At 38.6% G+C, this 13,539-nt stretch overlaps 1 protein-coding gene across 3 annotated transcripts in view; it reads right to left on the bottom strand.

The window, feature by feature from the left end:
• Positions 1–13,539, bottom strand: part of unc5ca (unc-5 netrin receptor Ca) — a 189,637-nt gene that overhangs the window by 79,661 nt on the left and 96,437 nt on the right. For all 3 annotated transcript variants that reach the window (XM_005452040.4, XM_005452038.4, XM_005452039.4), the window contains exon 3: positions 748–891. In XM_005452040.4, the coding sequence (XP_005452097.1) occupies positions 748–891 (144 nt within the window). The remainder of the gene's footprint in view (positions 1–747; positions 892–13,539) is intronic.

Raw genomic sequence — 13,539 nt, 5'->3', positions numbered from 1 at the left:
TTGGGTACATTTTTCAAAAAAATTTTTTTTAGTAAATTCGGTGTAAAAAAACCCCCCAAAAAACCTCAGACTCCACTTTTTCCTGCTTAAAATGTAACCAACTGTAATGTGCTTTTAGTGAAATCGCATGCATGAAACAAGACTATTCTTTTCATCCGTTACAAATATTGCATAAACTAATGCAGCAGACTGCACACCTAAACTTCAAAGCAAGGTAACAAACTCACTTTATCGTGTCCTGCTGTTCTGTGGAAAACTACAGCAGGTATGTGCAGCATAAAATTAGACTACTGGTGCAAATGATGGGATGATAAAGAAAAAATCTAAACTACTTGGATGATTTTTTGTGTTCTTATTTGTAAAAGAAAAATAGGCAGTATAACATCCCTGCGCCTGTGTTCATATTACTACAGAGTAATAATAAACTACACACACCAGGGGGTTAAGCCAGTTGTGATGCCTCTATTTGCATTGAATAAGGTAATCAGTTTTCCCTGTTTGCTTTCACTTTTAGGCTACTGTGTTTTACAAAAGGCTTTCATGAGACTGAATCAACCCATGATAACTGTTTAATGTATCTGTGTGCACAAGACTGCAAACATACATATTTTCACTGAGGAGAGAGAAAATGTTTTGTTTTGTTTTTCAAATAGAAAACTTTAAATATATAATGTGGACAATCCACTCATGTAAACAGTATTTTCCAACTTTTATATGTTGTATGGATGCTTAGAGTAGCTAACTCACATGCAATCCGGACATGTGCCTTGCGGCTTTTGGTGGTTCCAGCGGAGCTCCAGGCCACGCACTGACACCAGTAATCTTCAGGGCCAAACAGCTCCTCCACTTGCTGCCGTGTTATTTCTATGCTGGCTTCTCTCACCACCAGACCTGCAGCAAAAGGGAAAAACACCATTGTATTGTTTACAACTTCAACTGGGAATAAGAATCGAGCAAAAATGCAAGTGCTAACAAATGGTAAGTCATGAAGTTTTTTATTTCCTTGTCTTACTCACGTGCTGATTCTCCAGAAAATGCGAAACTTAAATAAGCTTCTATTTGCCTGATACGGCTTACATGTTAGCTTAAAAAGAAAAAGTAAGAGCAATCCATAATAAATATCTCAGCAAGTAAATTAAAGTTGAGGATAATCATTCAGTAGCTGCTGGTGTTTACAAAGCCAGGTCACTTTACAGAGTAGATCCACTCTGGATTTAATATAACATTTGTGAGATTGTTCCTTGGCGCTTTTACCCTTTATCTCAGTCCACCCCCAATTCCCTCTTTTCTCTGGAGTTTTGAAAGCAGCTCCTATGTAAAGAATAAGTGTAAGATTTGAGTAGCTGCACCCTACTGATAGCACTACAAGGGAGCACAGATAGAGGCGGACTGAAAGAGAAAAAAGAAAATGAAGTCTAAGGGATAAACTCACGATGAGACGCAGAAAATCTACATTTAAAAAAATCTACATACAGGATACAGAAAATTGAGAAACTCTGTGACCAAGGAAAGGAATATTAGAGAGAAAATAAATAGAACTATCAAGAAGCGATTGATTAAAGTAAAAACTTTAGCTTACAGACTGGAAAGGAAGGGGAGAGGGCAATGAGAAAAATGGTAGACAGGTAGATGTAATGAAGAGCAACATGACAGAGTTGCAGGGAGAGGAGGATGACAGGTTAAGAGGTGGAAGAGGTCGATAAAACGTGAAAAGGAAAGAGGGAGGAAACAGAGATAAAAATGTATTCAAGTAGGAGTACGTGGGGATTGGGGAGTAGATGGGCAAAATGCCATGAGAAGAGATCTTGGCAGTTTATTTCAGGTTCAGCTGAGTTACAGAGACCCCAGAAACCATCTCTACGGGGCTCCACAAATCTGACTTGGGCCTATTACTTATGAAGACTCTCGGCAAGTTCTTGCCACAAGAGAGACAGTTATAGCAGCAAAGCCAGGACTGAGGCAAGGGGGACTAAGAGGAAACAAAGTGAAATACAGTGAACGAGACTGAGGCAGACTTAAGGCCATTAACGGCTGGTGGGAGAATTAATAAGTAACCCATGAGGGCAAAGTGTAAGAAAGGCAACATAAGCTTTCCAGTAAGCTAGCTGGAAGATCGGTATGGCTTTTCAGTTAGAAATAAATAAATAAACCTCAATAAGATGGAGCGTGTGGAAGGTAAACAGGGACCTTAGATAATACAGAAATTCAAAGTGACTGATGGTAAAGGGGAGAAAAGTGTAGAGTAAGTCCAAAAATAAAAAGCTAGTAGGAGGCACAAAAGGGGATAAAAACCAGTGATGCGAAGAGCACTGTAAGGAGCAAAACTTGTAAAACTGTTGTGCATACTGATGCTTGAGAAAACATGCAAACAAGAGAGATTGATATGGCTTCACAGCATGAAATGAGAGAGCAAAGGAGCACAGCAACAGAGGCTAAAAAAACGGCAGCTAAAGAGGCAATTATAACAAGCAAGGAAACCAGGACTAAAGCTGAGACAACTAATGGGCAAGCAATAGCAATGAGACCAAAAAAAAAAAGACAAAAGTGTGAGTACAAGAAGGGCAAGAACGATAGGAAGAAGGTGGAGACCAGTGAGAATGCTACTGCCAAAGTAATGAGCAATTAAAGTGAATTGTTCAAAAGAGTCAGACAGCTAGATGTGAAAAAGGGGACTCAGCATATGCAAAGAAAGCATATGGGATGGTACATGAAAGACACCACGGGCTCTGGTGACTCAATGAGAGGGTGGAAGCAGGCTTCTGATGAAGACAAATAAATGGGAAACATACATATTTAAAGCTTTTGCAACACTGTGTATATGACTTATTAGGTTGAATATCAAAAATTATTAGAAGAAAAATATTATTCAATTAGTGGAACGTTTCAAGCAAAGCCAGTAGCTGCACTGGGATACACTGAGACACGTGTGCAGGAACGCTAAGAGTTAGTAAAAGAAAATAGGGAATAATTTAACACTTGCGCACAATGCGCACTTTTCACCATAGAATAAGGTAATAGCAAACTGGGGGGGCAAGAAAGAAAAAAAGAGAGAGCACACTCACAACTGTTTCTGTAAACTACAAATATCAGCCTCTCTCCTGCCTTTACTGCTTGGAGAATAAAACTAAAGCGTGTGGGACGCTGGCGCACCTCAGATATTCTGACTGAGAAGCTGCAGCTGACTTATACTGGATAATAAGATGTTTTCTCCAAGCAGAAGGCTGAAACCTCAAGGTTTTAAACCTCAAAGTCTAGTTTTTTGAACTTGTAGCTTGCAGCTAATAAAAAAGCAACCCAACAGAAAAAAAAGAATTTTAAAGTTTCCAGCGATTTATTATTAGACTTTTAAATGGTTGTGCAGTGGCTAGCTAATTAACCATCTCTATACTCTGAAGCACGAGTGCAGAACTCTGTTATAAACTTCAATTAATTATGGTTCAGTGCAAAGTTACTAGAACACCTGAACTGCTACATAAGAGGCAGGGATCAGCAGTGAAGGATAACAATGTGTTTTACAAGGTAGGAAACAACAAAGAAAACAGACAAAGAAGCAAAACAAACTAGGAACAGGTCATATACAGTGAAAAACCACACTGTGAAGAGCTGAGATCTCCACAGCAGATTAAAAACATGGCTGTTCTGATGAAAATATGTTGAAGAAAATACACCACTTAATCCTCGTTAATGTGGTAGAGACTAAAGGTCAAAACTGAAGAGATAAAGTCTTCATCATGCTAATGCTAACTAACTCTCACTTTCAAAATCAATAATCTGACAGGTGAGATAAGGTTTGCTCTGAAAGTCATGCAGAGAAATCACATGAAATCTATCTAAAGCAGAAAACAAAGCCTGCGGGCTAGTTCAGACAGGCAACTCAAGTTGCACTGCATTATATTCCTCGTACCTTCTACCAAACATTTCTGGTTTGATTTTGTTAAATATTTAAGCTTCGAAATATCCAGTTCATCTGCCTGATGTTTGAACCCATCTACCACCTCAATATCTACCTCTAGCCCCCGAGGGATGTTTGCTCATTCTGCCAGTTTGGATATGTAATACATTTGCTCAAAGTTATGAGTTCTTAGCCTAGATGCAAATTTTATCAACGGCTTTACACATTTCAAAAATCAACCCTCTGATTGAAATATATTAGAAAATTATGGTTTCAAAGCCGAAAAGAGAAAAGTTATTGATTTGAATGAATTTATCTCTTAAATAATGGCTTTAGGCTATGCAGGAAGAACAGCTGTGGCCTAAGTATACAATGTTTTTGACATGACAAATTTGCAGCTGATCACAAGTTTTCTCCTGTGACATTCTGCATGAAAATTTTCAATGTTTATAGTACATCACATAGATATATAAGATAAAGACAGACGTCACTGGGCCCGGAGTTGTGCTGTTGAGGCAGCCCTGGTTGTTTCCAGTGTTTGACAATGCAAAACTCACAAAGCAAGAGTTGGTGGGCAAAATCTGACGGAAGTACCTGAGGCTTAAAAAGTCCCAGATCATTCAGTGCCTTACTTTGTTTCAATACTGTGCTCAAAGAATTCACATCAATCTGTTATGAGGAGACAAGCATGGAATTCTGGGTCTCTGTAGCATGACAGAACATCACATCAACAAAACCACTGCTGTCAGCTGAGGGAGGTGAAGGGAAAGAAGAAGATGATGAAAAATGGAAGAAAAGCATCAAGACAAGTGGATACTGTCACAAACATTTCTATCAATCACAAAACTGCACAAACCCCCAAATATTTCTGTTAGTCGTATAGCGTCGATTCATATAACTAAGTTTACTTGTCACCCGGGGAATGGAAGTACAATACTGCATGAATGTGCTTTGTCACTCCAGAACTTCTTGTTTTTTCTTAATGGAGACATGACATATGCAAATAATTTCATCTCTGCTTGCTGCGCTGATGATGTAATGCTTAAGTATAGCTTAGACATATTCTTTGTATTAGTTTAGCAAAAACCCATACCCCCGTCCCACCCAAAAAAGATCTGGAAGACAACATAAAACACTCATCATCACCGAGGTCATAACTCTTCTTTTTGTCTCTATGATTAGGCTTTTCCTTAAGCTCGTGATCTGCACAAATCCACTGCTAAAAGTGTAAAATGAGTATCCATCTATGCATTTTCTGAATCATGTATCCAATTCAGAGTGGCAGTGAGGTGCTGGAGACTACCCCAGCTGTCATTAGATGAGAGACAGGCCAAAGCCTGGACAGGTCACCAGTTTGTTGCAGGGCTAACACAGAGGGACAGACAATCATTCATTTACACCTAAAGCCAATTGAGAACCACCAGTTAATCTAACGTAATTATCAGTGAACTGGGAAAAAGCCAGAGAACCCATAGAGCAGAGGTGTCCAACTACAGGCCTCAAGGGCTGGTGTCCTGAAGGTTTTAGATGTGTCCTTGATCCAACACAGCTGATTTAAGTGGCTAAATTACCTCCTCAACATGTCTTGAAGTTCTCCAGAGGCCTAAGAATGAAATAATCATTTGATTCAGGTGTGTTGACCAAGGGTGAGATCTAAAACCTGCAGGACACCGGCCCTTGAGGCCTGGAGTTGGACACCTCTGCCATGGAGTATGGAAAATGAAGAGAAAGGTACCAGCTAGCTGGTGGATTCAAACCCAGGACCCTCTTGCTTTAACTTTGCGTCATAGTGCCAAACTTATGACGAATACCCTCATTCTCTTTTTCTGTGCAATAACACTAAGTGCAATTCTCTTTTTCTGACAACATTGTATTTTATTCTGTTGTATATAGTATTTTATTCTATTCTATTGTGTACAGTATCTTATTCTTATTCTCTTATCCTATTCCAGCGTTTTTTTCTTGATTTTTGCTACTGTAACTTTGCACTGTCCACTTTCTGCTGTAACAAAACAAATTTCCAGAGTGTGGGACCAATAAAGGTTATCTTATCTTATTATAGAACTAAAACAATAAATAAATAAATACATGTTTACATAGTACAACGGAAACATAAAACTGGCTGATTTTACTGTTATTTGAAAAATGTATAATCACAACATCCACACTTGTTTTTAAAGTTTGGCCAGGGGAACGTTTGCCATGTCATCTTGCAATATGCTTTGCTTGCCCTTGCAGTAGGATTTAGATGATTTCAGATCCATAGGAACACATTGGCTCTGTTCTGTTTCCAGCTAGTCAGCCCAATATTAAAGTCTGCAGTATTTCTATGATAAATGTACTACCAACATACAAAGGTCAGTTTCATAATCACTACTGCACACACGTACACACACACACACACACACACACATACACATACTTGATGGCTGCATGTGGTCACTATTACACCCAATAAAATATACCACAGCTCTAATCATAACAAAATAACAGGAATGGCTAAAACCACAATAAGTAAAAGGGCTGATGAACCACCTCCTCTGGTTTCTTTTACTAAATTTAAGCCGAGGGTAAACTCACTTTTACTGCACTCATGGCCAGTAGTGGTCCAATACAATACATGACAGCGTATCATAATTCAGCTCCCTTAAAGCCTTTCTCCATGTGTCAGATGACATGCAAACAATATATGGAGGTAATGTAAAACACTGATGTAGTCCTCAAAAATATTCTTGCTATGCTCTTGGCATTATGGCAATCAATTTCACTTAAAGTTTTTAGAAATTGTGTTTTTAAAATTGTAAAAATACCCATACAATCATACAAATGTTTAATTTTAAAAACTGACTTTGATATTGTATTGGAAATAAACTGCCTCATTTGTCTTTTAGGTGCCAAAAATGTATATACCTGTTAAACACATTTCTTTCTATATCCTATATCCAGTTTCACTTTGTTCCATTACCCTGCGTCTCAGTGTCCCACTGTGTTTCAACAGGAAGTTGAAGAGAATGCAGAAGAAAACTGTACCGATTAGGATTAAATGTAAAGTCTTAATTTCTTTGACTCAAATGAACAAAAGCTCAAAAAAGTCTAGACGGATATAAAAATCTGGAATAAAGATGGCAAATACAGGGAGTGCAGAATTATTAGGCAAATGAGTATTTTGTCCACATCATCCTCTTCATGCATGTTGTCTTACTCCAAGCTGTATACGCTCGAAAGCCTACTACCAATTAAGCATATTAGGTGATGTGCATCTCTGTAATGAGAAGGGGTGTGGTCTAATGACATCAACACCCTATATCAGGTGTGCATAATTATTAGGCAACTTCCTTTCCTTTGGCAAAATGGGTCAAAAGAAGGACTTGACAGGCTCAGAAAAGTCAAAAATAGTGAGATATCTTGCAGAGGGATGCAGCAGTCTTAAAATTGCAAAGCTTCTGAAGCGTGATCATTGAACAATCAAGCGTTTCATTCAAAATAGTCAACAGGGTCGCAAGAAGCGTGTGGAAAAACCAAGGCGCAAAATAACTGCCCATGAACTGAGAAAAGTCAAGCGTGCAGCTGCCAAGATGCCACTTGCCACCAGTTTGGCCATATTTCAGAGCTGCAACATCACTGGAGTGCCCAAAAGCACAAGGTGTGCAATACTCAGAGACATGGCCAAGGTAAGAAAGGCTGAAAGACGACCACCACTGAACAAGACACACAAGCTGAAACGTCAAGACTGGGCCAAGAAATATCTCAAGACTGATTTTTCTAAGGTTTTATGGACTGATGAAATGAGAGTGAGTCTTGATGGGCCAGATGGATGGGCCCGTGGCTGGATTGGTAAAGGGCAGAGAGCTCCAGTCCCACTCAGACGCCAGCAAGGTGGAGGTGGAGTACTGGTTTGGGCTGGTATCATCAAAGATGAGCTTGTGGGGCCTTTTCGGGTTGAGGATGGAGTCAAGCTCAACTCCCAGTCCTACTGCCAGTTTCTGGAAGACACCTTCTTCAAGCAGTGGTACAGGAAGAAGTCTGCATCCTTCAAGAAAAACATGATTTTCATGCAGGACAATGCTCCATCACATGCGTCCAAGTACTCCACAGCGTGGCTGGCAAGAAAGGGTATAAAAGAAGAAAAACTAATGACATGGCCTCCTTGTTCACCTGATCTGAACCCCATTGAGAACCTGTGGTCCATCATCAAATGTGAGATTTACAAGGAGGGAGAACAGTACACCTCTCTGAACAGTGTCTGGGAGGCTGTGGTTGCTGCTGCACGCAATGTTGATGGTGAACAGATCAAAACACTGACAGAATCCATGAATGGCAGGCTTTTGAGTGTCCTTGCAAAGAAAGGTGGCTATATTGGTCGCTGATTTGTTTTTTTGTTTTTGAATGTCAGAAATGTATATTTGTGAATGTGGAGATGTTATATTGGTGTCACTGGTAAAAATAAATAATTGAAATGGATATATATTTGTTTTTTGTTAAGTTGCCTAATAATTATGCACAGTAATAGTCACCTGCACACACAGATATCCCCCTAAAATAGCTAAAACTAAAAACAAACTAAAAACTACTTCCAAAAACATTCAGCTTTGATATTAATGAGTTTTTTGGGTTCATTGAGAACATGGTTGTTGTTCAATAATAAAATTATTCCTCAAAAATACAACTTGCCTAATAATTCTGCACTCCCTGTAAAGGGCAAACATAAAACAAAGATGGGGTATTTTGAGGTCAAAAAGTATACAACATGAAAGAGATGGTAGAAAGAGGGGCAAAGCACCCAAATTGTGGTGTGATCAGTGACAGGTCAACCAGATGGTTCTTTAGGGAAAAGGAGGGGAAAAAAGCTGCAGAAAAAGTCAACACGCACTATTATTATTTCATCAGTGCCACATAGGGAGAGAGAGACATCTGAAGACAGAAGTCAGAGTCCCTGATTTTGCAAACATTTGCCCCGTTTTGTGAGAGCAGCTCACTGAGTGGTGCGCATAGATCAAGGTGAGTTGTCAGGAAAGTGACCCAACACTCTGATCGACACTGTGCAGCCACGGCAAGTGAAACAAAAATTCCCCAAAGGGACTGAAATATTGCGGCTTCAACAAAAACACTTTATGTTTGCTGCTGCCGATTCATAGTCTCTACTTTCAAAACCTGCTGTTTGACCAATGTTGGAAAGAAGAATATTTGATGCTAAAGCTAATTATGGTTAAATTCAAGTTAAAAGTCTATTTCATCTACAGATGATTGAGGAACATGGAATAATTTATCATATTATAGCATTCAAATAGAACCTAAGTAGAACAAACATTGCATGTTTGAGTCTAAATCTTTAGTGTCATCGCACAGTTGGGGTTACTCAAACCTGATTTAGACATCTGTGCTAAATCTTTGTAAGGCCTACGATGAAACTTACACGAGTGACCGACCCGACATCATACCATGTCATCACATACTGGTGTTTTTTTATGTGGTGACATTGAAGGCAGAAATAAATAAAACGCTAGGACTTTTTTACCTTGCTGTTTCCACTTCTTTGTACATTTCCTCAGATCTATTCCAATGTCCCTCAATGTCCCTCCTTATATTGATGTTATGATTATTATCCCTAATATGAAGATGGTGATTGTTATTCTCTCACTGACAAATCAAAAACTGTAGCTAAAGAGTAGCCAGAAACGCACAGGAAGTTTCAGCAATGCCCGAATGTCCCAATGACAATGCTGAAATGTCAGTTTTGTGATTGATGTCTCCGACATTAGTTCAACTTTCATTTCGAACTACAATAACTGCTAACCAGAACTAGATCTCATCAAAAAAAAAAACTCAAGCAGATATAAATGTTTGTGTGGCCAGCATTTGTTGCAAATTAGCTCTTTTCAAGAAGGTTGTTCTACATAAGACATTATGCAAAATAGATTATGCCTGCGCTTACACAGATTATATATTATGCTAATAATTTAATGTATTAGATCATTATTATTTATGTATTAAAAACCAAAATTGCACAGTTTAAAGGCCGAGGGCTAGGTTAAATGTTACATTTTTAAATAAGTATTACAATGAAGGGGTTTAAAAGATGAAGACTGAAGAGCCAAAGGGGGTATTTAAAGTGAGATCACAACAGGCTGTGAAGCATTGTGAGAAAGGAAGAGAACAAGGCCTGACAGAGTTCTTTGGAGGGAAAAATCATGGAGGACACTGACAGAACAGAATCAGCGGTCTGTAACCAACTGAACACTCAAAATGTGTAGACCGCGTGCATGTACGCATACATGCAAGTGCATGGGTATACTCGCTCAGAGGTTTCCACTGTGATAGTGACTGATTACAATGTATGTGTCTGTGCATGCATGTAAATGTTGCTGAGTGTGCACATTTAAGTCCTTTAGCAGTTCCCGAGTTCCACAGAGGCAATGAACCAAGAGAAAACCTAAAGGGAACTATACCAAAAACACTTAGATAAGCATTATCAATCACATGTTTTCTCTCTCTCTTGTGAAAGATAGACAGATGCACAGATAGACAGAGGTATGTAACTTTTCTGTATTCAAGAAGGAGAGATATTGTAAATTTGCAGACATTGTAGCAATTTTTTGTTAAAAAGAACTAAACAACTGGCCACAGAGAAAAATGGGAGTGAAGCCAGAAAGAGGGCAAAGAAGACAGAGGAAAGGAGAAACATTAGGAGAAACAGAAAGAGGGAGAGACAAAGACGAGAAAAAAATCAATACAAGTGAGATGGCAGCAATGGAGGGAAAGAGGTCACAAATCACCCGAGCCAATACTTTGTGTGCCAATAATGTATGTGTGCGTGTTTGTGCATGTGTAGATGTGGAGTCACGGGTCATTGCTACCAGACTAATAACCATTCACACTTTGGCTAATGGAGACAAAGTAAGTAACCTGGTACACAACATGTCATTAGCACACTTCACAGCTAATGGAGATATACTGTGGTTGTACGCATAAGGCTTAAGCAAACACCGGAGAAATGCCCTTCGCAATAACATATGCGATCTGCACAAATTATCCTGATCTGCACCTTACATAACATTAATTAAAACGGAGATATGGTAAGCATGTTTTAGCAAATGTCACTGCTAATAATGAGATTGTATTAACACCTGTCTGGAGGAGGGCTTTTTTTTTTTTGGCAAGTTTTTGTTTCTTTTATGTGTGGCTTTGGCTGAAAGCCCAAAAGTATCAAGTTAGCTAGCTTTATATAATTAATTTTCTGGATAATTTGCAATTATTCAGAAAGCAAAGTTTACAACAACTTCTTAGGTCTTTTACTTTTTATTGAAATTTTAAAAATATACAGATTTCACCTTGGGAAATGTATGCAAGCACATGCAACAGACAGTGCCTCTATAGGAGACACAAATCCCTTTGGGGTTGCATCAGGAAGGGCATCCAACATCAAAACTCTGCCAAGTCAAACACGCGAGGCTACCCACTGTGGCAACCCCTGGTGAATAAGGCGGCCGCCGACAGTAGCTTCTACACTGACAGAAGACACTGTGGAAGCAATCAGTCCAACTTGGTTATATTAAAAAAAAGCTTGATTTCTATTATTAAGCTTTATGTAATCACAAAAAATACAATAAACACACTTTTTTAAAATTTCCACATTGCTCCATTATTCAGTCCTCAATATTTAATCTTTCAAGACAGTAAATCATCACTGATTACCCTTCTGTTTTGTTTTTTCTCTGATTTTCCACACTTAATGTCTGCATTTCTGTTGCTCTATTTATAAAAGCAGTAAAGTGAAACAGGGCACACAGAGCTTTTTAACACAACCTTTGGTTGTTTTACATATGCTGTGTTTGTTTATGCATTTCATTCTATCCCCGGAATCAAATTTCACTGTGTTTCAACACTTAAGCTGACTTTACATTTTCTGTTAAAATATGAGAAGACAGGCAGAGAGAGGGGGACAGGAGGCACAACAGGATTCATATCGTCTTTCTCCTCAGTGTGACTCCCTGATAGCTGTTGGCCTTTTCAGTCCTCTTAAAGGTACCCTCCATCAACATCTCTCCTTCAACCCCTACTTCTCTCCCCTGCTTCCTCAAGCTCAGGTTTTTATCTGACTTTGCTCACTCCCGTTTCAGGCGGTGGAAATTAGAGTAGAGCACAAAACAGCATGAGGCAGAGAGAAAGGAAAAGAAAAGAAAGGAGAACAGCAAGTAAGGGGATGGGACAGAGGGGAAGAGAGGGAGAAAGAAAACAGATAATAAAAGCAGTATGGGGGTCAAAGCTTCTAGCTGTGCTGGTGAAACAGCAGGAAACAAAGAGAAGTAAACAGCTTACAGAGTATAGGTTTTACCAAAGACAAACAGATAAACAGTTCACACACAGTAAATTCAAAGACCCTACAGTAGATTTCTAAGCAATTCACTAAAACTATGTACTATAATACTGCATCTATCTATACAGATATATACATATATCTAGCATTTATAATTAGTTTTGAATTTCATTGCCTATATTTTCAAAGTGAACTAAAAGCTTTGTCTGACACCAATAAAAGTGTTCTCTCATCATTATGACGAGATTGTTTGCACTTTTTATCTGTTTATTAAGAGCAGAGAAATTCCCATTATTGTAATCAAATTGCTGTTATCAAACGACAACAACAACAACAACGACGACTTAAAGCAATCTTCGACATCATCAGCTCTATTTAATTATTCAGTTGCCATATTTTGTATGTGTATACTGATTATTGCGTGATTGAGATGAAATTTCCAAGAGCAGCAAACAAATTATGCAAACTGAAACATATCTTGAGCAGTTCCAAAATATACAACTTAATCCATGTTTGACCAAGACCTGAGAATTATTCTTTCCAATTTATATAACACCAAATCATAATAACAGATTCCTCAAGGCACTTGATACTGTAAGGTAAAGGCCCTACAGTAATACAAAGAATACCCCAACAACCATATGGACACCTATGAGCAAGCGCTTTGGTGACAGTGGGAAGGAAAAACTCTCTTTTAACAGGAAGAAACCTCCGACAGAACCAGGCTGAGGGAGGGGCGGCCATCTGCTCGACAGGTTGGATGTGAGGGGAGTAAGAGAGGACAATTTCAGCAGACAGGATTTAAACAGACAGAAGAACTCAGAAAGATATATATAAACTGTTTTATACAAAATGTAAAAACTACCCTAGAAACATAATAAGAAGAACTTGAAGTATGTGGGGTTTTTCTTTGCTTAGACTGGGTGATAGAAATTATGGAAATAACTAAGTGTCAATTACTACACAGCAGGACAGTTTAAAGCCATGGTTCATTAATTGAACAGAATTTCCTCTCAGTAACATGCAACTCAAAAGACAGCAGCTAGAAAACAGCTGATGGAAGACTAATACATGACAAGCAGCTGCACATGGAGTCAGAACTGAACACTGAGAGACAGGAGGAAAGACAGAGGGAAGATCTGAGGGCAAGACTGTGAGCATAAACTCATGAATAAACAAAACCGATGACAGCACGCCAACTTACCATCTTATTAACAGTTTTGTTTTGTGTTTGTGCTCTCTGCAACAAAGTTATTACTCAAATATTAGAAAGCAGTTAGATGAAATGGGAATACAAATTTTTTTTAAAAAAAGTATGTTTAAGAAATCAAAT

This window comes from Oreochromis niloticus, linkage group LG12, assembly GCF_001858045.2.
Source record: "Oreochromis niloticus isolate F11D_XX linkage group LG12, O_niloticus_UMD_NMBU, whole genome shotgun sequence".
In the NCBI taxonomy this organism is placed as follows: domain Eukaryota; kingdom Metazoa; phylum Chordata; class Actinopteri; order Cichliformes; family Cichlidae; genus Oreochromis; species Oreochromis niloticus.
Note: the sequence above shows the minus strand (reverse complement) of the source record. Positions and strands in the feature narration are given on the sequence as shown.